Source organism: Dreissena polymorpha, chromosome 3 (assembly GCF_020536995.1).
Source record: "Dreissena polymorpha isolate Duluth1 chromosome 3, UMN_Dpol_1.0, whole genome shotgun sequence".
In the NCBI taxonomy this organism is placed as follows: Eukaryota; Metazoa; Mollusca; class Bivalvia; order Myida; family Dreissenidae; genus Dreissena; species Dreissena polymorpha.
The window spans coordinates 104,448,244-104,471,668 of NC_068357.1; the positions used below are offsets into that span (position 1 = coordinate 104,448,244).

Genomic DNA, 23,425 nt, shown 5'->3' on the forward strand with positions numbered 1-23,425 from the left:
GGGAGCATCACCCTTGTCCGACGGTTTCTTGTCTGTAGAGGGGACTATAGGTTCAATTCTGAAATGATGTTGCTATGGTTACAGATAGACACAAAATAATTCTGAAAAATCTGGATGCTGCAATAACTCAAAAAGTACCTAAGCTGTTTTTTTATGCAACTGGGTATGTATTTGGAAAGAGGGCCATACAGGAGAATATGCATGGTATTTTTTGCATTTTTTTCCCACAAAAATATGGTTGCTATAGTTACTGGAATGAATGACAACTTTCTGAAAATTCTGGATTCTGTGAAAACACAAATAGTTCCTCAGCTAAGTAGATGTAACTTATGGTATGTTGATAAAGGGCTAAAGATACGTCATCCTGTTTTACCAGAGTGAGACTCAATTCTGTGTTGTTATGTACACCGTGTCTGTGCAGATTGTGGGCTCCATGTTGGAGCTGGACAAGATGGTGAATGACTATGAGACACTGACCACAAAGCTGCTGGAGTGGATCAAGGCAAAGATTGCCAGCCTCAACAACAGGTCCTTCCCCAACTCACTCACTGGCATTCAGGAGGAACTCATAGCCTTCAAGGACTACAGAACTGTCGAGAAACCCCCAAAGTAACATATTTTCTTGATTTATATAAGATGGAATGACTAAAAGATGCGGTCCTGGCTTTTGGGTCAATATGATGGAATTTTGCATAGGCCTCATTTTAAGACCGGGTAAAAAATATTTACCCATATTTTTTTTCGGCGTAGCTGTATAAGCCAGCTTTTCACCTTACCTGACCTTTGTAAGTGTCAAATAAAATTCAAATAAAATTCCCGCGGCTAGACACGAATGAATACACTTCATTTAGTCCGTTGGCTGATTTGAACATACCACCAGAACATTGGAAACATGAACGCGTTTTTGTAACACTGTTTTACTACGTGTTCAGCATGAAACAATTTTATCTCTAATGAAAAGGCTTGATAGGTAGAACAGTTTTACACTAAACACTCAACATCAATACAGTTTGTTCATGCACCTTTTATTTTCAGAGGATTACCAGCGCCAGAGCGTTTGTACTTAAAGGCTATGTTCTCATATTTAGTAATTACTTTTATATTCCTGTCTGTGTACTAGTATATTTAAGTTCATAAAGTATCGTTTTTCCCTATCCTGATATTCGTTTTTGCCAAACCATTTTAAATTGTTTTCATTATTGAACATTTAACATGTAAAAGTATAAAGTTTTAAACAAGCTGTCGTTCTAGCAGTGGAAGCGTGGCCTCACTTGATTGCATCGCATTCCAACCCGCAAGGTATCAGGGTCAGTTCGCGGCCAGTAAAACAATCGTTATATAATATAGACGCTATCGCGTGAACTAGGTACACTGGAATTTTCTTAGACCAGAAATATGTTAAATGAAGATATTCAGCGATATTATTATGGTATGTCAATAATAGACTCTTAATGTGTTTTCAACAATACCATGATAAATATTATTTTTGATTAATTTAACAAGAATTATTCCACCATATTGACTAATGTATTAAGCATGAGCGCGATGATTCTCCATACTGTTAATAATCGAATTAAACAGCAATGCCCGACAAACCACTAAAACAGGTTTGTTCGAAGAACGCGTGTATAAATATTTAAAATATGTACGGATACTTCGCGTGTGGCCAGTTGACTCGATTGTTTTTATTTTACTTCCATTCTTCATTTGGTTTTTGTTTTGTATCTGTAGGTTTATGACCAGCAATATGTAATAATGTAAAATAAGCCGCGAAAACTCCGTGTAACATCCCGTACTGCGTGTGATGAAGCTAAGAACTGCACAGAAAAAGACATTTGCTATCTTTGATCTCATTCATTGAACTCTCTACCTTTCACCATCTCCTACCACAATCAACGCCGTATATCTTTTTAAAAAGATAATTTCTTGTTTAACATAACTACATTTACATTCAAATTACTTTCAACCCAAAGTTCATTTCCAATGCACCAGTGTAAAGGTAATCTTGTTATGATCGAAATAAAAATATTTAAAAACCTTAAGCTGTGTAGAAGTTCAAAAGCTGTTGTTGATTAATTAAGGAGCAAACAGCAAAGTAATTTACATAATTATCTACTGAACATATTTTGTATATCCTTTGCTCAATGTTACCTAAACTGTGGTGATATTTTAACATGTAATAAAGGATATTCTGTTTCATTGGAGCCTGTGCATATTTAGTAGAGACAACTACTGATTCAGTGCTGAGCATTCCTATTTCTGTCTCACTAACAGCTGCTTCAACTTGTTTATAACTTTGAGTTTTTGTGTCTCCCTCACACTTAGTTGTGTCTCCCTTACACTTAGTTGTGGAGACATATTGATAAGCGGCTGATGGTTTGTTGGTCTGTCCTTGTTTTGAGTCTTGTCTATAATTATTGTGTGCTTGGTGGGATTTCAGAATAAAATGACTCACCTGATCATCAAATCAAGAGGACCTGTCAATTACAGAAACAATTTTGCTGGCTTAAAGGGGGTTATCCTTAGTTTGCAAAAATGTTTATCAACATCAGAAAATGTGTTCCACTTATGTACAAGGTCAAAGTAATATTTGTAGTAATAATGTTTGATGAACATAAGGGAATAGTTCATGTTCAGGACACAACTGCCTTATGCACGAGGGGACTTCAAGTAACTTTGCTCACAAGTTTACCGAGATAAGATCCATACTAGCATCAAATAATATGAGGGGGACACATGAAGTGTATTCATCTCTATAACTTATGTCTAGTATATTTCTTAGTTTTCTCTTAAATACAGGGATATTTGTTTAGATTAAACTTTCATAAATAAAGATATAATTGAACTTTTTTCGATTGAAATTGTTATTCTGTCTTTGCCAGATTATCAGAGAAAGGCAATATAGAGGCAACATTCTTCAACATCCAAGCGCGTCTTAAGGCTAACGGCCAGAAAGTGTACAGCCCACCAGAAGGCTTCCTGATCCACGACATCGAGAGTGCCTGGATGAAGCTGGAGAAGTCCGAACATGGGCGTGAGACCGCCCTCAGAGACGAGCTCATACGTCAGGAGAGGCTGGAACAGCTGGCACAGAGGTTCAGACGGAAGGTAGGAACATCTGCGGGAACAGTCCAGTCACATTGGGCAATTTTAGATATACTAGCATGTGATATTTTACATTAGTTTTAAAAATTGCAAGAAATAAACCACGTTTAACTATTTGTCAACCATTTATTTTGTGAACTTTAGTATATTTAAAATTTAACGAAATGATTTATATCTAAGCCTTAAATCAAATTGTGTTATTGAATCTCAAAAACATCAAATGAAAATAGTTTATAAGTGTGGTTAGTTGGACTAGATAATGAAGATTATCATAAAGTCATCCAAACCTTAAACTCATATAAATCATACAGTTGCAGTTTTCTGACCAACTGTGTGTATTGTGTGTGTTCAGGCTGAGATCCGAGAGTCGTGGCTGCTGGACATGGCCCAGATCCTGGATGAGAAGGCGGAGTATGACACCATCACCAAGGTGGAGGCAGCCATGAAGAAACATGAGGCCATCAGCGCTGAGATACTCGCCAGGGTACGTGGCTTGCTGACTGTGGCATACTGTGCATTTTAGCTAGTGTTGTTTTAGGTTTTGTAGGCATGATTATACCCCCATTACCATTGGTAATGGGGGCTATATAGGAGTCACTTTGTCTGTCGGTCGGTCTGTCAGTCTGTCTGTCTGTCCCGAAATTTTATCCGATCTTCACCAAACTTGGTCAGAAGTTGTATCTAGATGATGTCTAGGTCAAGTTTGAATATGGGTAATGCCAGGTAAAAAACTAGGTCAGGGGGTCACTTAGTGTGTTTTAAACTGAAAGTCTATGTCATTTTATCGTTATATTTTAAAATGACTTGGTACATTTGTTCATCATCATGGGACGGTGTGTCGTGTGAAAAAAGTACGTCAATATCTCAAAGGGCAAGGCCACACTTGCAGTTCAAAGGTCAAATGTTTGTCCGGGCCATAACTTTGTCATTTATTGAGGGATTTTAAAATCATTTGGCACATTTGTTCACCATCATTGGACGGTGTGTAGCGCGAAATAATTATGTCGATATCTCCAAGGTCAAGGTCACACTTTGAGTTCAACGATTATAAATGAGCTTGTCCGGACCATAACTATGTCATTCATTGTAAGATTTTAAAATCATTTGGCACATTTGTTCACCATCATTTGACAATGTGTTGCGCGAAAGAATTACGTCAATATCTCCAAGGTCAAGGTCACACTTCAAGTTCAAAGGTCAAAAATGGCCATTAATGACCTTGTCGGGGCCATAACTATGTTGTTCATTGTGAGATTGAAAAATCATTTGGCACATTTGTTCACCATCATTGGATGGTGTGTCGCGTGAAAGAATTACATTGATATCTCCAAAGTCAAGGTCACACTTTGAGTTCAAAGGTAAAAAATGGCCATAAATGAGCTTGTCCGGGCCATTTCTATGTCGTTCATTGTGAGATTTAAAAATCATTTGGCACATATGTCCACCATCATTGGAGGGTGTGTCGCGCGAAAGAATTAGGTCGATATCTCCAAGGTCAAGGTCACACTTTGAGTTCAAAGGTAAAAAATGGCCATAAATGAGCTTGTCCGGGCCATAACTATGTCGTTCATTGTAAGATTTTAAAATCATTTGGCACATTTGTTCACCATCATTGGACGGTGTGTCAGGCGAATGAATTACGTTGATATCTTCAAGGTCAAGGTCAAACTTAGAGTTCAAAGGTAAAAAATGGCCATTAATGAGCTTGTCCGGGCCATAACTATGTAGTTTATTGTGAGATTTTAAAATCATTTGGCTCTTTTGTTTACCATCATTGGACGGTGTGTCGCGCAAAAGAATTACGTCGATATCTCCAAGGTCAAGGTCACACTTTTAGTTCAAAGGTCAAAAATGGCAATAAATGATCTTGTCTGGGCCATAACTATGTCATTCATCGTGAGATTTAAAAATGACTCTGTACATTTATTTTGTTCACAGTCATTGGACAGCGTGTCATGTGAAAGAATTCAAGAGTTCAAAGGTCAAAATGGCTATAAATGATAATGGCATAATAATTCTTAAAAACCGCCATAAATTAGATTCTCTTGTTTTGTGAAGACAGCATGAAAAATAGTCTGTGTCAAAGCGGCATGTGGGGGTATACATCACGTCTGTGACAAGGCTCTAGTTTTTCAAGGTTATTCATTGTGTGATTGGAACACAGGTAAGGTGACTGCGAATGTGTCTATACTCATGTCTGATTTGTACAAGTTTACTTTTTTCCGACATGTACTAGTATAATCATGTATGAAATTTGCAATATACACATGTTTGATGTACTTGTACACTACTGTCTAACATGTAATAAGTATAAGAATGTCTGATATGTACCAGTATGCTCATGTCTAATATGTACCAGTATGCTAATGTCTTATATGTACCAGTATGCTAATGTCTAATATGTACCAGTATGCTAATGTCTGATATGTACCAGTATGCTCATGTCTAATATGTACCAGTATGCTAATGTCTTATATGTACCAGTATGCTAATGTCTGATATGTACCAGTATGCTCATGTCTAATATGTACCAGTATGCTAATGTCTTATATGTACCAGTATGCTAATGTCTTATATGTACCAGTATGCTAATGTCTAATGTGTACCAGTATGCTTATGTCTGATATGTACCAGTATTCTAATGTCTTATATGTACCAGTATGCTCATGTCTGATATGTACCAGTATTCTAATGTCTTATATGTACCAGTATGCTAATGTCTTATATGTACCAGTATGCTTATGTCTAATATGTACCAGTATGCTTATGTCTGATATGTACCAGTATTCTAATGTCTAATATGTACCAGTATGCTAATGTCTAATATGTACCAGTATGCTAATGTCTAATATGTACCAGTATGCTAATGTCTTATATGTACCAGTATGCTAATGTCTTATATGTACCAGTATGCTAATGTCTAATGTGTACCAGTATGCTTATGTCTGATATGTACCAGTATTCTAATGTCTTATATGTACCAGTATGCTGATGTCTGATATGTACCAGTATTCTAATGTCTTATATGTACCAGTATGCTAATGTCTTATATGTACCAGTATGCTAATGTCTAATATGTACCAGTATGCTAATGTCTGATATGTACCAGTATGCTCATGTCTGATATGTACCAGTATGCTCATGTCTGATATGTACCAGTATGCTAATGTCTTATATGTACCAGTATGCTAATGTCTTATATGTACCAGTATGCTTATGTCTAATATGTACCAGTATGCTTTTGTCTGATATGTACCAGTATTCTAATGTCTTATATGTACCAGTATGCTTATGTCTGATATGTACCAGTATGCTCATGTCTGATATGTACCAGTATGCTAATGTCTGATATGTACCAGTATGCCCATGTCTGATATGTACCAGTATGCTCATGTCTAATATGTACCAGTATGCTAATGTCTTATATGTACCAGTATGCTAATGTCTTATATGTACCAGTATGCTAATGTCTTATATGTACCAGTATGCTAATGTCTTATATGTACCAGTATGCTAATGTCTTATATGTACCAGTATGCTAATGTCTTATATGTACCAGTATGCTCATGTCTGATATGTACCAGTATGCTAATGTATTATATGTACCAGTATGCTCATGTCTAATATGTACCAGTATGCTAATGTCTTATATGTACCAGTATGCTAATGTCTTATATGTACCAGTATTCTAATGTCTTATATGTACCAGAATGCTAATGTCTGATATGTACCAGTATGCTTATGTCTTATATGTACCAGTATGCTCATGTCTGATATGTACCAGTATGCTAATGTCTTATATGTACCAGTATGCTAATGTCTTATATGTACCAGTATGCCCATGTCTGATATGTACCAGTATGCTCATGTCTAATATGTACCAGTATGCTAATGTCTTATATGTACCAGTATGCTTATGTCTTATATGTACCAGTATGCTTATGTCTTATATGTACCAGTATGCTAATGTCTGATATGTACCAGTATGCTTATGTCTTATTTGTACCAGTATGCTCATGTCTGATATGTACCAGTATGCTAATGTCTTATATGTACCAGTATGCTCATGTTTAATATGTACCAGTATGCTAATGTCTAATATGTACCAGTATGCTTATGTCTGATATGTACCAGTATGCTAATGTCTTATATGTACCAGTATGCTAATGTCTTATCTGTACCAGTATGCTCATGTCTGATATGTACCAGTATGCTAATGTCTGATATGTACCAGTATGCTAATGTCTTATATGTACCAGTATGCTAATGTCTAATGTGTACCAGTATGCTAATGTCTGATATGTACCAGTATTCTAATGTCTTATATGTACCAGTATGCTCATGTCTGATATGTACCAGTATGCTCATGTCTGATATGTACCAGTATGCTAATGTCTGATATGTACCAGTATGCTCATGTCTGATATGTACCAGTATGCTTATGTCTTATATGTATGAATATGATTATGGCTGATATGAACAAGAATACTAAAGTTAGTGTGTTTATCTTTCAGAAAAATCGCTACCAGGCATTGAACACTCTAGCCGTTGAGTTGGTGGAAGGCAATTACCATCAGAAGGAAGCTGTCAAAGCAAAGTACGGTGTGCCTGTGTTATGTTAGATAAGTTAAGCGTCCACAGCTATATATGTTTCACAGCCAGTGTAGATGCAGTTTAGAAATAATTACATTCTTGTTGGAAGCTTGTGTATGCTGTCTTTTGATGACTCCATATAAGCTAGTGCTTGAGACCATAGTGTTTGAGTCCATAGTGTTTGAGAACAAAGTGTTTGAGAACATAGTGTTTGAGAACATAGTGTTTGAGTCCATAGTGTTTGAGAACAAAGTGTTTGAGAACAAAGTGTTTGAGATCAGAGTGCTTGAGATCATAGTGTTTGAGAACATAGTGTATGAGAACATTGTGTTTGAGAACATTGTGTTTGACAACATAATGTTTTAGAACATTGTGTTTAAGACCATCTCATTTGAGAACATAGCGTTGATAACATAGTGTTTGAGAACAGTGTTTGACAACACTGTGTTTGACAACACAGTGTTTGGCAACACACTGTTTGACAACACAGTGTTTGACAATACAGTGTTTTACAACACAGTATTTGCCAACATAGTATTTGATAACAAAGTGTTTGACAACAATGTGTTACAGAAATTAGTGTTTTAGACCATATCGTTTGAGACCATGATGTTTGAGAACATATTTTTGAGAAAATTCTGTTGGAGAAAATTGTGTTTGAGAACTCAGTGTTTGAGAACACAGTGTTTGACAACATAGTGTGTGACAACATATTGTTTGACAACACAATATTTGACAACACAATGTTTGAGACATGTACATGTCCATGTTTTTATATATCTGATCTTTTAAAGTAATGGTGCATTTGCTTCTATTTCCAGTGATGCATACATCATAGCCACTTGTTTTAGACGACACTTATAGTTACTATTATTTCTAGGGATGCTTACATCCGTAAAAAGTGGGAGGAGCTTCTTGCAGCCCTGGAGCAGAGGAAGCTCACCATCGCTGGCTTCAACAACCTGATGACCATGTTCAGGGAGATAGACACCATCGGGCATGAGCTGGCCGAGGTGGAGGTGAGACCTGGTTTACCACTTTGTAGGACACATAGTGTTTTATTGGTCACCATTTATTAGTTGGCACATGATCTTATTGTATACCTGGGTGTGTAGTGTTGGCTTTGCAACCAAGAGTAGGTTTTAATCCTATTCTGGGAGCTTTGTCATGATGTTTTTTAAAAACACTGGTTCTTGGCAGGAAACATAATTAATAAGTGTAATAATAGGCACCAACACTTTCTATGCAATCAAGTTAAAACATTATGTTTAACTTACTTGCGCATTTAATTCACCTGTGAGCTAGAAGTTATATATTCAAGAAACTCATGGTTTGTGTTTGTTGCTAGACCAAGGTGAAGGTCACAGACACAGGCAAGCACCTGCAGGGAGTAGAGAACTTCCTCCAGGAGCACAGTCTACAGGAGGCCCAGTTGCACTCGCTGGCAAAAAGGGTACGGGAGCTGAACCGGCGCTCCAAGCAGTACAACAACCCAAGCGACCCTGAGATGAAGATGCTCGAACAGGGGCTGGATGATCTCAACAGGGACCTCGAGAGGTCAGTAACGGGCTACAGAAATATACAGGGCAGTTTGAATCAAGGAATTATTCTTTGTATGAATGATGTAATTAATTGAGTAAATTTGTAAGTTTATTTATAAAAACAGAATCTAGTTATGTCTCTTTGGAAATCAACGTATGTATCAGAAATTTATAACCTGCAGGATTCTGTTTGCTTTTGTCAATTACTTTCGTGTTTCTTGGATATTGTTCTTATTGCAGAGTCCTATTTCATAAGCTTCATATAGCAGTCTTACTTGTCAAGTGTATGTAAAGGCGTGAGTGCTTTCATCTGAGCTTGCCAGACTGTAATTTGTCATATATTGTGCCATTATATTAGCTTACTACAAAATTTCACTTTCATAAGCCATCGTGTCCCACATAACACCGGTTTCCCTTCCTCAAAGGTCAAAGTCTGTTTGAGGTCACTGGTCAAATTTGGCCGTTAGGCAGCTTGTCCGGGCTGTAACTTTGTCATTCATCATGTAATTATAACTAACCACAAATTACCAATATTTTTTAAAAGGCATGTCGCTTGAAACACCAGTCTCAGTATCTTAAGGTCGAAGATCACTTAGAGGTCAGAGGTGATAATTATTTGGTCATACAGTAGTGGGTCTGGATAGAAAGTTTGTCATCAATTTTAATATAACTGCTCAAACTGCCAACATTTGAAGATCCAGCTTCTTGTAAAGATCACACATAAAAGTCAAAGGCGAGGAACAACTGTTACTTACAGGTCCAATAATAATGTTGGCAAATAATAGTTGGTCATATAGTCACCGCTTCGTCTGTCCGTGCGTGAGTGTGTCCGTCCATCCGTGCACAATTTTTGTCCGGGCTATTACTCAGCAATTAATGACCGGAATTCAATTAAACTTCATGGGAAGCTTCACTACCAAGGGGAGATGTGCATATTATCAGCCGGTTCTGGTCGGATGATTTTTCACAGAGTTATGGCTCTTTGAAATTTTCTATAAAAAAATTATTGTTCCCCCAACTACTGTGCCCTCAAGACGTTTCCATTTATCTGAATATATAGTGCAATATTGTGACAAAAAAAAACTTGGAGAGCATCACCCGTCTCCGACGGTTTCTTGTTGAAAATGGGCATGACATTTTGTAGACAGGCACATAGCTAGTGTACTAGTATATTTAATTTGGTTTTAATTGAAATATTGATATTGAACCAGGGCTTTTTTTGGCCCGATTATATAGCCGAAATTTGGCTATATTCCCAATTGCAAAAAGTATCCTTTTTTCCCAAATTTGCAAACAAATTCCCAATTGGGAAAAAACACTAATGACATTGGCTTTTTCGCTTTTTAACAAAGCATAGTCTGATCCGGTCTCGTACGGGTTTTAGACTATCCCTCGATTTGGATAAGGTCGGCATTATTCGTGTGCACGATATTCTCCGTGTTGTTCAGGCGCTCATTTGCGATGAAGTTCAAGCGTTTTGTGATTCGGCTGAATTGAAAACAAAGATGTCGCGCAATGCGAAATATTACGTGAAAAAGCGGCAAAATGAAAACTGTTGATTTTTAGCTCGGCTGTTTTCGTATTATTGTCGTAGCCAGCTCGTCGTGTCGTCTGCCGTCCCCGTCGTGCTAAAACCATAACATTTTGTTAAGGTTGTGAACATTGGCTCTAAAATCAATGTGCTTCGACCTACAACTTTGAAACTTAATATGTAGCTGCACCTTGATGAGTTCTACATGCCACACCCATTTTTGGGTCACTAGGTCAAAGGTCAAGGTTACTGTGACCTAAATAAATTAATAAAAACAATTCTGACCAGCTTTTATTTATTTAAAACTGCACCCGCAGCCGAGCGTGGCACTCGTTATGCGGTGCTCTTGTTTAAGCAAGCGTCATTAAAAAGCAAACATCGTCACCAAGTACAAGTCTTCCCATTGAAACTCCTTCCATTGTTAATGATAGTAAGTTAATAACAAGTGACTATTTTGCATTGTCATCGTTGATTTCTGAAAGCAAAGTGCTGACTGATATTCAACATGTTGAAAGCAGTAGTTCTCCAGAAGAAGATGTAGCGCTTCCTAATAAAATGGTGCCTGATGTGACTGAAGTCTTTGTGTGAGCTTATTATGTGGAAAACTGTTGATCATGATGGTGTTAGTGGTGTTTGTGATTTAAGATGCTGAACTCATTCATGTAGTTTTAAATCCCAATTTATTTTCCCAATTTCTTGAAAATGCCGATAAAATTCCCAATTTCAAAGCCATGGGCTATCTTCCCAAAAAGCTGAAAAAAGGCCCTGATTGAACATTAATTTCTTTATATAATTGTGCAATTACGTTCAATTAAGTATAGTTCTTGTAGCTAGTGACTTTATGTCAGAAAGCTAATGTTAACTGTTTCATATACCAGGGTGAAGAATCTGAGTGACAAGCGTAAGAAGGAGCTTGAGGTGGCCAAGAAGTACTATGAGTTCCTGCAGAATACAGAGGAAGAAGAGCGCTGGGCTCTTGAGAAGATAGGCCTCTGTAGGGAGACGGATATTGGCAAGGATCTCAATGGGGCCTGTGTGCTCCTAAAACGACATGAGGTGAGTGAGGGGACCTCAATTGGGCCTGTGTGTTCCTAAAATGTCATGAGGTGAGTGGAGGGCACATCAATGCGGCATGAATGCTTGTTTTTTTAAAGTTTAATGTTTATTGTAAAAGAACAACAACATTGTTTGGAACAGCCAAAGAGTTAGGATATTATGTGAATTCAAGTCTTTAATATTGCATTGTCTATCAGAATCATTTTAAGCGAGGCTGTTTTCGGAGAAAACCTGAGGTATTGTCATAGCCTGCTCGCCGTCCGACGTCCGCCAGCGTCATGATAAAACCTTTACATTGGCTCTAAAATCAAAGTGCTTCCACCTACAACTTTGAAACTTCATATGTAGATGCACCTTGATGAGTTCTACACGCCAAACCCATTTTGGGGTCACTAGGTCAAAGGTCACTGTGACCTCTAAAAAAAAAAAAAAAAAAAAAAAATTCTGACAAGCTTTCATTTATTCAAAACTGCACCCGTAGCTGAGCGTGGCACCCATTATGCGGTGCTCTTGTTTAGAAGAAAGGGACCTCACATTCAACTTGTTCGTGTATTTCAGCAAACTGAGGCTGAGATGGCTGGCAGGTTCCCGGTCTGTGAGAAGGTGTGTGGGGTGGGCCAGGACCTGGTGAACCAGGGACACCCGGACAGGGCTGGAATTGGCTCCCGTATTAAGTCCCTCATGGACAAGTGGAAGCAACTACAGGACCTCGCCAAGGCCAGGAGGACCAAACTGGAGGATGCAGTAGAGGCACACCAGGTATGTGATGATCTCCCTTGATGTCCCGTAGAAACGAACCATGTATGTGATGGTCTCCCTTGATGTCCTGTAGAGGCACACCAGGTACTGTAAACGTATAGAATTTCGTCGGTATGAAATTTCGTGGTTTAATAAAAAACAACTAATTCTTTGACATGTAATTTCGTGGATTTCAAATAAAAAAACAACTAATTCGTTGATACGTAATTTCGTGAATTTCAAATTTTCGGGGAAGACTTACCGTCATAATTATTAAGATTTTATTAAAACAACCAGAGTAATAACGAAGTATAATCTGCTTATCTGTGTTGACAGCAAGACTTGAGGTTAATGTGCACTGAAGCATGAACGTGTTGCCGATAATTGTCGATAAGAGCGATAAAGCGGCGCACTTGTGGGTCCCCACTCGCTAGTTGCCATCAATGTTGTTTTAACAATCTTTGTAAATCACAGCGCAATTGGTCCACTAGTAGTAACAATTGAGTAATAAGGTCCCCAAAATGCAGGTGTGAAAACCGTTATGTCTCTTTTAAGTTTAATTGGCACTAATTGACATATGTGATAAATCTGCAAACTGTTAATTTGACGACGTCCTGCAAAAGAGGACAGTCGTTGATGTACAGTTTATATACCGTGCTTGATTATAAAATTATTATTAACCAAACACTTAACAATAAAACAACATATTGCAGTAACTAGCGTATCTCAATCAAACAATGTCTCTTTCAAAATGGTTGAAAACGGGAATAGTACAGACACTTTCTCCTACTATAGCAGGATTGCCATACCCTGCAAAGGCTCAGTCTACGACTGAAGCTTTATAAACACAGGCCGCTAATGATGCAGTAAAAGAAATGGTCACCATGATGAATAAAACGTATATTGACGATGATGAATAAAAAAAGAAAAACTCACACGACTTAAGTGTTTTATTAATGCACTGGATAGCGAACAAATTGATATTTTATATAAACACAATACTTGTTATTCATACAGTTATCATTAATATCGTAGTTCTTATCATACTAAGTAATCATAAACATCTTAGTTCAAACATATGTAACATACATAAAATAAGTGGAAAATAACAACAACAATTCGGAAATATTTTAATTAGTCAAGATAAAGTGTAATGTGACCTACTGAAGTGAAGTTACTATTACAAATAACAAATATCTCGGAAAATCGACAACAAAAGAAAATGCCGGAAATGACATTTGCAAATGACCGATTTCGGATTAAAAAAGTATAAATAATCGTTGGTACTTGAATTCGTGGTTCAGCGGACCAACGAAATCCACGAAAATTTGTACCACACAAACTTTAATGATTTTACAGTATCAGGTGGTCTCCCTTGATGTCCTGTAGAGGCACACCAGGTATGTGGTGGTCTTTCTTGATGTCCTGTAGAGGCTCATCAGGTATGTGGTGGCCTCCCTTGGTGTCCTGTAGAGACACACCAGGTATGTGGTTGTCTCCCTTGATGTCCTGTAGAGGCACACCAGATATGTGGTGGTCTCCCTTGATGTCCTGTAGAGACTAGGGATGCAAGAGGTTAACAGGTTAACCTACTGATACAACCAATTAACCGGAAACATTTTTGAGAAAAGGTTAACCTGAAAAAAATGTTTTATGCTTTTTTCATGGAATAGTGCGTACTATTTTATTTTTTTAGTGTGACATGCTGCCAACTTGGCCTGGCCACAATCAAATTAATAAAGCAACAAATTTGTACCTTAGTGGTTACAAACAGGGTGCACATTTTGATTATTGGCGCTATTGTTTTGTTTAACTCACACATATTTAACTAGCGAACTGCGGGGAATGGGGGCTATGAACGAAGACATAATGTATGAATTTATCTAACACACAATAAAAATAAATATAGAAAAATTGACGGCTTATTTTTATGTATTGTTAACTCATATCAAACACAGATTGATCGCGAAAATAAAGTGTGTATAAGTTACAATTTTATCAAAAATTGCAATAGTAGTTAAAAACTTTTCGAGTTAACGTCTTATTTGTGTTATCAGAAACTAATACTCGGTCAAAGGTAAAAAAACAAATCCAAGGGAAGTAATAAGCTTTAAAGGGAGATAATTATCTGTACCTGCCAAATGATAAACAAGAAATATCTTTTTTAAAAGATATACGGCGTTGATTATGGTTTGAGTTGGTGAAAGGTAAATGAGATCAAAGATAGCAAATGTCTTTTTCTGTGCAGTTCTTAGCTGCATCACACGCAGTACTGGATGTTATGCGGAGTTTTCGCGGCTTATTTTACATTATAACATATTGCTGGTCATAAACCTATAGATACAAAACAGAAAACCAAAAGAAGAATGGAAGTAAAATTAAAACATATGAGTCAGCTGTCCACATGCGAAGTATCCGTACATATTTTAAATATTTATACGCGCGTTCTTCAAACAAACCTGTTTTAGTGGTTTGTTGGGCATTGCTATTTGATTCGATTATTAACAGTATCGAGAATCATCGCGCTCATGCTTTATACATTAGTCAATATGGTGGAATAGTTCTTGTTAAATTAATCAAAAATAATATTTATCATGGTATTGTTGAAAACACATTAAGAATCTGTTATTGACATACCATAATTATATCGCTGAATATCTTCATTTAGCATATTTCTGGTCTAAAGAAAATTCCAGTTCACCTAGTTCACAAGATAGCGTCGTTATTATATAACGATTATTTTACTGGCCGCGAACTGACCATGCATTAAAGTGAGGCCACGCTTCCACTGCTGGAACGACGGCTTGTTTAAAACTTTATACTTTTACATGTTAAATGTTCACTTTCGAAAACAATTTAAAATTGTTTGGCCAAAACGAATATCAGAATAGGGAAAAACGATACTTTTATGAACTTAAATATATTAGTACACAGACAAGAATATGGAAGTAATTACTAAATATGAAAACATAGCCTTTAAATACAAACGCTCTGGCACTGGCAATCCTCTGAAAATAAAAGGTGCACGCACAAACTGTATTGATATCAAGAGTTGAAAGTAAAACTGTTCTTATTTATCAAGCCTTTTCATTAGAGATAAAATTGTTGCATGCTGAACACGCAGTAAAACAGTTTTACAAAGACGCAGTCATGTTTCCAATGTTCTGGTGGTATGCTCAAATCAGCCAATGGTATAAATGAAGTGTATTCATTCGTGTCTAGCCGTGGTAAACTTTATTTGAATTTATTGGACACTAACAAAGGTCATGTAAGGTCAAAAGTGACGTTAAACAGCTACGCCGAAAAAAATCAAAGCAGCGCAGAAGGGGGCATTGTGTTTCAGACAAACACGTCTCTTGTTAATATTGTAAAATGCAAAAGTTTTCATCAGCATAAACTCCATATTTAGACAAAACTTATGATTAGACAAACAATAATTTATGGTATGTTTGCACTCTCTGGTAATGGAAATTGATTATGATTATTCGAAGAACTGCAGGTAAATGAACTGAGTTATTGATTGTTCTGTTAATGCTGTGTTAAATAAAAAGTTAATTGACAAGTACTTGAAGATAGGTTTCCTAAATGGTAAAAGTTGTGATAATGCATCAAAAACATTAGTAACTTACAAGTAACATTTTATATAAGGTAGTTTATTCATATTAAGACATTTAAGAGCTAATACAATTTTGTAAATGACGAAAATTTCAAGCAAGTTGAAACCGATGTTGTCATTGTAGTTTTGAAGAAAGAGACTCGTGGGTAGATCATATTGACTTGATATTTATATTTTGTGTTTATAAAGTGCACACATTTAATACTAATACAATTTTATGTTGCATTTTAATAATGTTGTAGTTGCATGAAAATTTAAGTAAAGAAAATCTTTCCCATGCTCAATTACGAATTATGATTGGAAATTTTTGTCCAGGTTTTTGTATCACTTTATTGCGATGGCTTGTTTTCATTAATAGAGCTGCTAAATCAATTATGTTTTGAATAACAATGTTACAATTGATTATATGATGTGATCACCTGCTACATTGCTACAAGTATAGCACAACTTATTGCCACTTTGAGATTGCTTTCCATGTCTTCTAATGTTAAGTTCTCCATGACTGATTCAATGACCAATAACAGCTGTGTAGGAAAAACAGACGTTCAGTATCATGCAATAACATTCAACTTTCTAGGAAAAAAACAACGGTTGACTGTTATTACCTGATACTGAACAGTTGTCTTCCTAGACAGTTTACTGTTATTGCTTGATACTGAATTTCTGTGTCCATAGATAGAATACTGTTATCGCCACTGATACTGAACAATTGTGTCCCTAGATAAGTTACTGTTATTGCCTGATACTGAACAATTGTTTCCTTAGATTAGTTACTGTAATTGCCTGATACTGAACAAATGTGTCCCTAGATTAGTTACTGTTATTGCCTGATACTGAACAATTGTGTCCCTAGATTAGTTACTGTAATTGCCTGATACTGAACAAATGTGTCCCTAGATTAGTTACTGTTATTGCCTGATACTGAACAATTGTGTCCCTAGATTAGTGACTGTAATTGCCTGATACTGAACGCCTATTTCCATAGACAGTGGCCTGTTTTGCCTGATACTGAACAGCTTTGTCATTAGACAATTGCTTCTTATTGCCTGATACTGATGTGTATTTCAGTACTACACGGATGCCAATGAGGCAGAGTCTTGGATGAAGGAGAAGATGCCCCTAGTGACCAGTGATGACTATGGCAAGGACGAGGCCAGCGCCCAGGCCCTGCTCTCACGACACAACCGCCTTGAGGGCGAGATCAAAACCTTTGGATCCGAGATTAAGCGACTAGATGAACTTTCACAGCTAATGACAAAGGCAGCTAGCGAACACAATGTAGGTGATTTAGAATATTCTACTGTTGCTTTTGTTGAAAGAGTTATGGCTAAAATCCATGGTTTTCAGACTGTATATTATGAAGGTTTCACACACACAAAAATACTAATGAAAAAATATTTTGCCTGTTATTCTTTGACATTATATAATAATTTGTCCATTGAGTACTTTCCTCATGAATCAGACTCATTTACCAATGTATCCAAGTGTCATCCATACAAGATTGTGTTGAAGGATGATAAGTTGATTATTTGAGGCTTATAAAGTTTTACATCATTTTCCATCAATCAAATAACCTGATACTTTATATAACAAACTCATAAAGTTATTGAAATTCAAAAACATTATTTACTGTGCAATGTCAGTATGTTCATCACACATCACCGAAATACAGAACATTGTATCCATGATGTTTTTTTTTGCTTCAATTGAAATGTGATGATGCGATAACATTGTATTTGTTGTACCTGTTGCTATTCTGTGAGCAATGAAAGAGGGTAATTTAATACTGTGTTTGACAAGTAAATTGCTTATAAACATGTGAATAAAACAGATAAATGATGTTAATTATGGAATGCTATAACATATTCATGTGTTTTGGACATGTAAAAATCATCTCTTTAATAAAGTAGCTAATTGTTTTTGTTAAAGTACAAAACAAATGAAATAGATTTGAATTGTGATGGAATAGATATGGTTTTCAGAAAATTAGGAGATACAGTTATGGTTAACATAAAAATAAGTACCCACCCTAACCCGTAATATATATGGCTTTGCATGAACAAAAGAAGCTGTGCTGTTTTTTTTGTTCTAATCTTTACTTAATATATTACACAACGAAAGGGCAGTTACCTGTTATTCTCTATGTATGATCACACCATGTGAAAAGTACTGTGTCTGTATTGGCCCACTATGTGATTGGTACTGTGTCTGCATTCGCCCGCTATGTGATTGGTACTGTGTCTGTATTGGCCCACTATGTGAATGGTACTGTGTCTGTATTGAACCACTATGTGATTGGTACGGTGTCTGTATTGACCCACTATGTGAATGGTACTGTGTCTGTATTGACCCACTATGTGATTGGTACTGTGTCTGTATTGGCCCACTATGTGATTGGTACTGTGTCTGTATTGGCCCACTATGTGATTGGTACTGTGTCTGTATTGGCCCACTATGTGAATGGTATTGTGTCTGTATTGGCCCACTGTGTGATTGGTACTGTGTCTGTATTGGCCCACTATGTGATTGGTACTGTGTCTGTATTGGCCCACTATGTGATTGGTACTGTGTCTGTATTGGCCCACTATGTGATTGGTACCGTGTCTTTATTGGCCCACTACGTGATTGGTACTGTGTCGGTATTGGTCCACTATGTGATTGGTACTGTGTCTGTATTGGCCCACTATGTGATTGGTACTGTGTCTGTATTGGCCCACTATGTGATTGGTACTGTTTGTGTATTGGCCCACTATGTGATTGGTACTGTATCTGTATTGGCCCACTATGTGACTGGTACTGTGTCTGTATGAGCCCACTATGTGATTGGTACTGTATCTGTATGCGCCCACTATGTGAATGGCACTGTATCTGTATGGGGCCACTATGTGAATGGTACTGTATCTGTATGGGCCCATTGTCAATGGAACACTAAGTCTTGTGCAATTTCTGCATTCCGCAATGCAACAATGTGATTCAGCCCAGTCTGAATAATACTTTCATCACCGTGATAAACTGTGGAACAAGTACATTGAACGCCGTGAAGTCGCCATGGCGAATCAGGGTGACAGGCTCAATGAAATATGTTGATTAGAACTTGCGTGCTGTGTTATCTGGAAATAAATCTCATAGTGGACCACTGTTTCGATTGTGACATGTTTTGCTTAGAATACATGTGTTAATTCAAGACATCGGCAGAAAGTATTCATTTCAGTTATATTTAATTATCATATTACTGCGAAAAGATCATTAATTTTTAGCTCATCTATTTTTTGAAAAAAAATTATGTGCTATTGTCATCACCTTGGTGTCGGCGTCCGGTTAAGTTTTGCATTTAGGTCCACTTTTCTCAGAAAGTATCAATGCTATTGCATTCAAACTTGGTACACTTGCTTACTATCATGAGGGGACTGGGCAGGCAAAGTTAAATAACTCTGGCATTTTGACAGAATTATGTGCCCTTTTTATACTTAGAAAATTGAAAATTTTGGTTAAGTTTTGTGTTTAGGTGCATTTTATTCCTTAAGTATCAAAGCTATTGCTTTCATACTTGCAACACTTACTAACTATCATAAGGGGACTGTTCAGGCAAAGTTATGTAACTCTTACTGGCATTTTGACAGAATTATGTGCCCTTTTTATACTTAGAAAATTGAAAATTTTGGTAAAGTTTTGTGTTTAGGTCCACTTTATTCCTACAGTATCAAAGCTATTGCTTTCATACTTGCAACACTTATTAACTTTCAAGAGGGGACTGTGCAGGCAAAGTTATGAAACTCTGACTGGCATTTGGACAGAATTATGGGCCCTTTATACTTAGAAAATTGAAAAAAATTGGTTAAGTTTTGTGTTTTGGTCCACTTTACCCCTAAAGTATCATAGATATTGCTTTCATACTTGGAACACTCGCAAACTATCATAAGGGTACAGTAAAAGGACAAGTTGCATAACTCTGGTTGTCATTTTTATGGAATTATGGCCCTTTTTTTCTTAGTAACTTTGAATATATGGTTAAATTTTGTGTTTTGATCCACTTTACTTCTAAAGTATCAAGGCTATTGCTTTCAAACTTCAAATACTTTCATGCTCTCATGAGGTTACTGTACCTGGCAAGTTGAATTTTACCTTGACCTTTGAATAACCTTGACTCTCAAGGTCAAATTATTAAATTTTGCTAAAATTGCCATAACTTCTTTATGTATGATTAGATTTGATTGATACTTTGACAAAACTACTCTTACCTGACATACCACAATAGACTCCACCCAAACCATCCCCCTTGCCCTCCTCCCCCCCCCCCCCCCCCCGAATCCCCCCTCCCTATTTTTTTTTTTTTTTTTTTTTTAGATCATCTCACAAATGACCACCACACCCTCACACTATACCCCACCCCACCCCCCCAATTTTTTTTTTTTTTTTGAAACGGTTAAAAAACGCAAATATTTATTTTTATTATTTTATTTTTGAAATACCGTCCAACCATCGCACCCAAGAATCCCCTCCCCCCCACCCACCCCCCCACCCCCCAATTTTTTTTTTTTCATGTTTTTTTCGCATTTTTGGAAGATAATGTAATAAATATCCACACCCCCACAGTATACACCCCTCTTCACTCCACCCCTCCCTCCTTTGAAATTGAAATTGAGAGTCCCTTCACCTTTAAAAAGAAAATAGATGAGCGGTCTGCAACCACAAGGCGGTGCTCTTGTTGTTATGTTGGCATAATTATCATATTACTGCGAAAAGATCATTAATTTTTGTTATGTTGGCGAGTGACTATTTGTTTACCTTTGCTTTGTTTATAACAAGTTTCTTTCGATACATATGTAAACAACGTATAAGGAAAAAATCTTAACATGATGGTCAATATTGATTGCATATAATATGTAAATTGATATTATCACAATATTAATATTCATAACATAAGGTAAAACATATAAATCTTCACTTCGATTGATGTACATGTATATCACTGTTAATTAAATGTACATTTATATAGAATATTTAAAGTCTTTATGAGAAATAATTATAAGAAATGGTGGTGAATTGAATAGGGTAATATCACATTGAGCTTTTTATGCCCCCGGTAGGGTGGCATATAGCATTTGAACTGTCTTTCCATCCGTCCGTGTGTCAGTCCGTCCGTCTGAAAACTTTAACATTGGCCATATGTTTTGCAATATTGAAGATAGCAACTTGATATTTGGCATGCGTGTGTATCTCATGTAGCTGCACATTTTGAGTGGTGAAAGATCGGACGCTAGACATAGTGTACTGTATCTGTTGCGGCCAGCATGTAACTACTTCTGTATATGTATGTGCTTGCTATGTAAAATCTACTATATGTGACAAGTGTGGCAATGTTTGCCCTATGTCTGTCTCTATGTTGCCCAGATCAGTGTGGACAAGTTCAAGCCTGCAGAGAACGGCGAGCATTCAGACGAGGATGAGTATGAGGACCAGGTTGTGGAGCGCCCCCAAGAGGTGGAGGTGGAGGAGGTGAGGGAGCGGGAGGTGTTGCAGGACGTCGTGGAGACCCGCCAGATACCCCAGGTTCGCGCCATGTACCAGTACCGCGGGCAGGGCGTCACTGTGGAGAAGGGGGAGGTAAGAGCAGCCAGTAGTCTACCCCAGGCATACTTTCAGAGTTGAATGCACTTGCTAGTACAGATAAAGAGGGGTTGCCATTAGTAACACTTCCTTGATACTTTTGGAGTTGTTGGTTTTCTGAATGTCTAAATACTTATTTACTTAAAGGTTTACAGGCGCAGAATCAACGCGGTTTTCAGGGTTTACACACAGGCTGGGCAGAATGTAATCACAACTTTTTGCAAATATCTTAAGTTATTGAAATACATTTGCAAATTCTATAGTGCATAAAAGACAGTTTTTCTTGCGGTTTGTGCCGATATCTTAAGGTATAAGAATAAATCCTTGAATATGTCTTAAATCGGTGCCAAAATTTCACGTTGTGTGAAACATAACCGTGTATAATGAATGCAATAAAAATGGAATTTTGAACAAGAACACATGCTTATTAAATAAAGTAATTCTGATGTATTCACATTGCCATAAGCAGCATACAAATCTGTATTTTATGCACTAGTGGAAATTCTTATGAAAACTTGTTAAAAAAAGTTATTTGAAATAAAGCACCACTTACTGTCGTGTATAAATCCATTAAAGTTAAAAGGTGGAACCCCAAAAAGTCATGTGATCCTGCACCCTGGTTACATTCTAGGCCAGTAGTTACTAACTCATTTATGCCGTAAACATATGCTTATTTATTAGCATTCATAATTAACAAACAAATATTTAAGTTAAAACAAGCGATTGGAATGAATTGTGAAATCATATTTGAATATTCACCTTTCCTTATTTAAATATATTAGAATTTTCAATTTTTAAACCCCTAGAGAATAGACAGTGTTTGAAAATGTACAGGCTATTCATCTTGCTCCTGTTATAAATTGTTCTTACTTACAAATTGTTAAGTGAGAGATATCAAAGTTTCTGTCATGATGAACTGAATCATGCTATAAGTACAAAACAGTTACAAGAACATTGTTTGTTTTTAGACATCAATCTAAGAATTGGTTTGTGAATTCTTTATACAAGGGTAGATGTTGATTTGAATTGCATATGTGCTTTCTGTAAATGCTTTGTTCTGAAAGAACAGTGGGTTTTATATACAGACAGTCACATGCACAATGACATATCAGTGGGTTGGAAACCATTGAAAGCTTGGGTGTATTTAGTGTTGAATGAAAACTCTGGACTTTTTAAAACTATGATACCTTTACTTTTGGGGTGCGTAACAAAAAACAGCAGCTATACCGCAAAACGTGTCATTAATATTTCCTTTTCAACCGACAAAACATTACGCTTCAATGATAAACTTGTTGTTGACATGTTAAACTATTGCATAAAGTTACTTAACAAACATACTATATGAATGCCTTGTTATTTAGCAGCAGGGACTTAAACCATAAACTGTTTTGGTATTTGTCCTATTTGCCATTTACATAAGGCATGTAGGATGGTGTCATAAGAATCACTTAAGGGATTAACACAGTGTTGTCAATTTTGTCATTGTGACATTTTATTCGACTTACAATTGGCTGGGACAAATTACATCTCCAAATATTTGTTCCCATCTGTATGTGGAACAAAACATACACCAACTGTTGTGATTATGATATAAAAACATAGGACGTTTGTTGCTGGGCCAGATGAGTGGTATAGTGC

The 23,425-nt window shown here is 36.8% G+C and overlaps 1 protein-coding gene across 9 annotated transcripts in view; it reads left to right on the forward strand.

Moving 5' to 3' along the window:
• The window catches only part of LOC127870809 (spectrin beta chain-like), a 238,232-nt gene that overhangs the window by 44,640 nt on the left and 170,167 nt on the right, over positions 1-23,425 (forward strand). For all 9 annotated transcript variants that reach the window (XM_052413328.1, XM_052413321.1, XM_052413325.1 and 6 more), the window contains exons 9-18: positions 422-609; positions 2,883-3,108; positions 3,458-3,589; positions 7,620-7,702; positions 8,579-8,717; positions 9,047-9,255; positions 11,649-11,826; positions 12,385-12,585; positions 17,249-17,458; positions 21,572-21,784. In XM_052413328.1, coding sequence (XP_052269288.1) covers positions 422-609; positions 2,883-3,108; positions 3,458-3,589; positions 7,620-7,702; positions 8,579-8,717; positions 9,047-9,255; positions 11,649-11,826; positions 12,385-12,585; positions 17,249-17,458; positions 21,572-21,784 — 1,779 coding nt within the window. The remainder of the gene's footprint in view (positions 1-421; positions 610-2,882; positions 3,109-3,457; positions 3,590-7,619; positions 7,703-8,578; positions 8,718-9,046; positions 9,256-11,648; positions 11,827-12,384; positions 12,586-17,248; positions 17,459-21,571; positions 21,785-23,425) is intronic.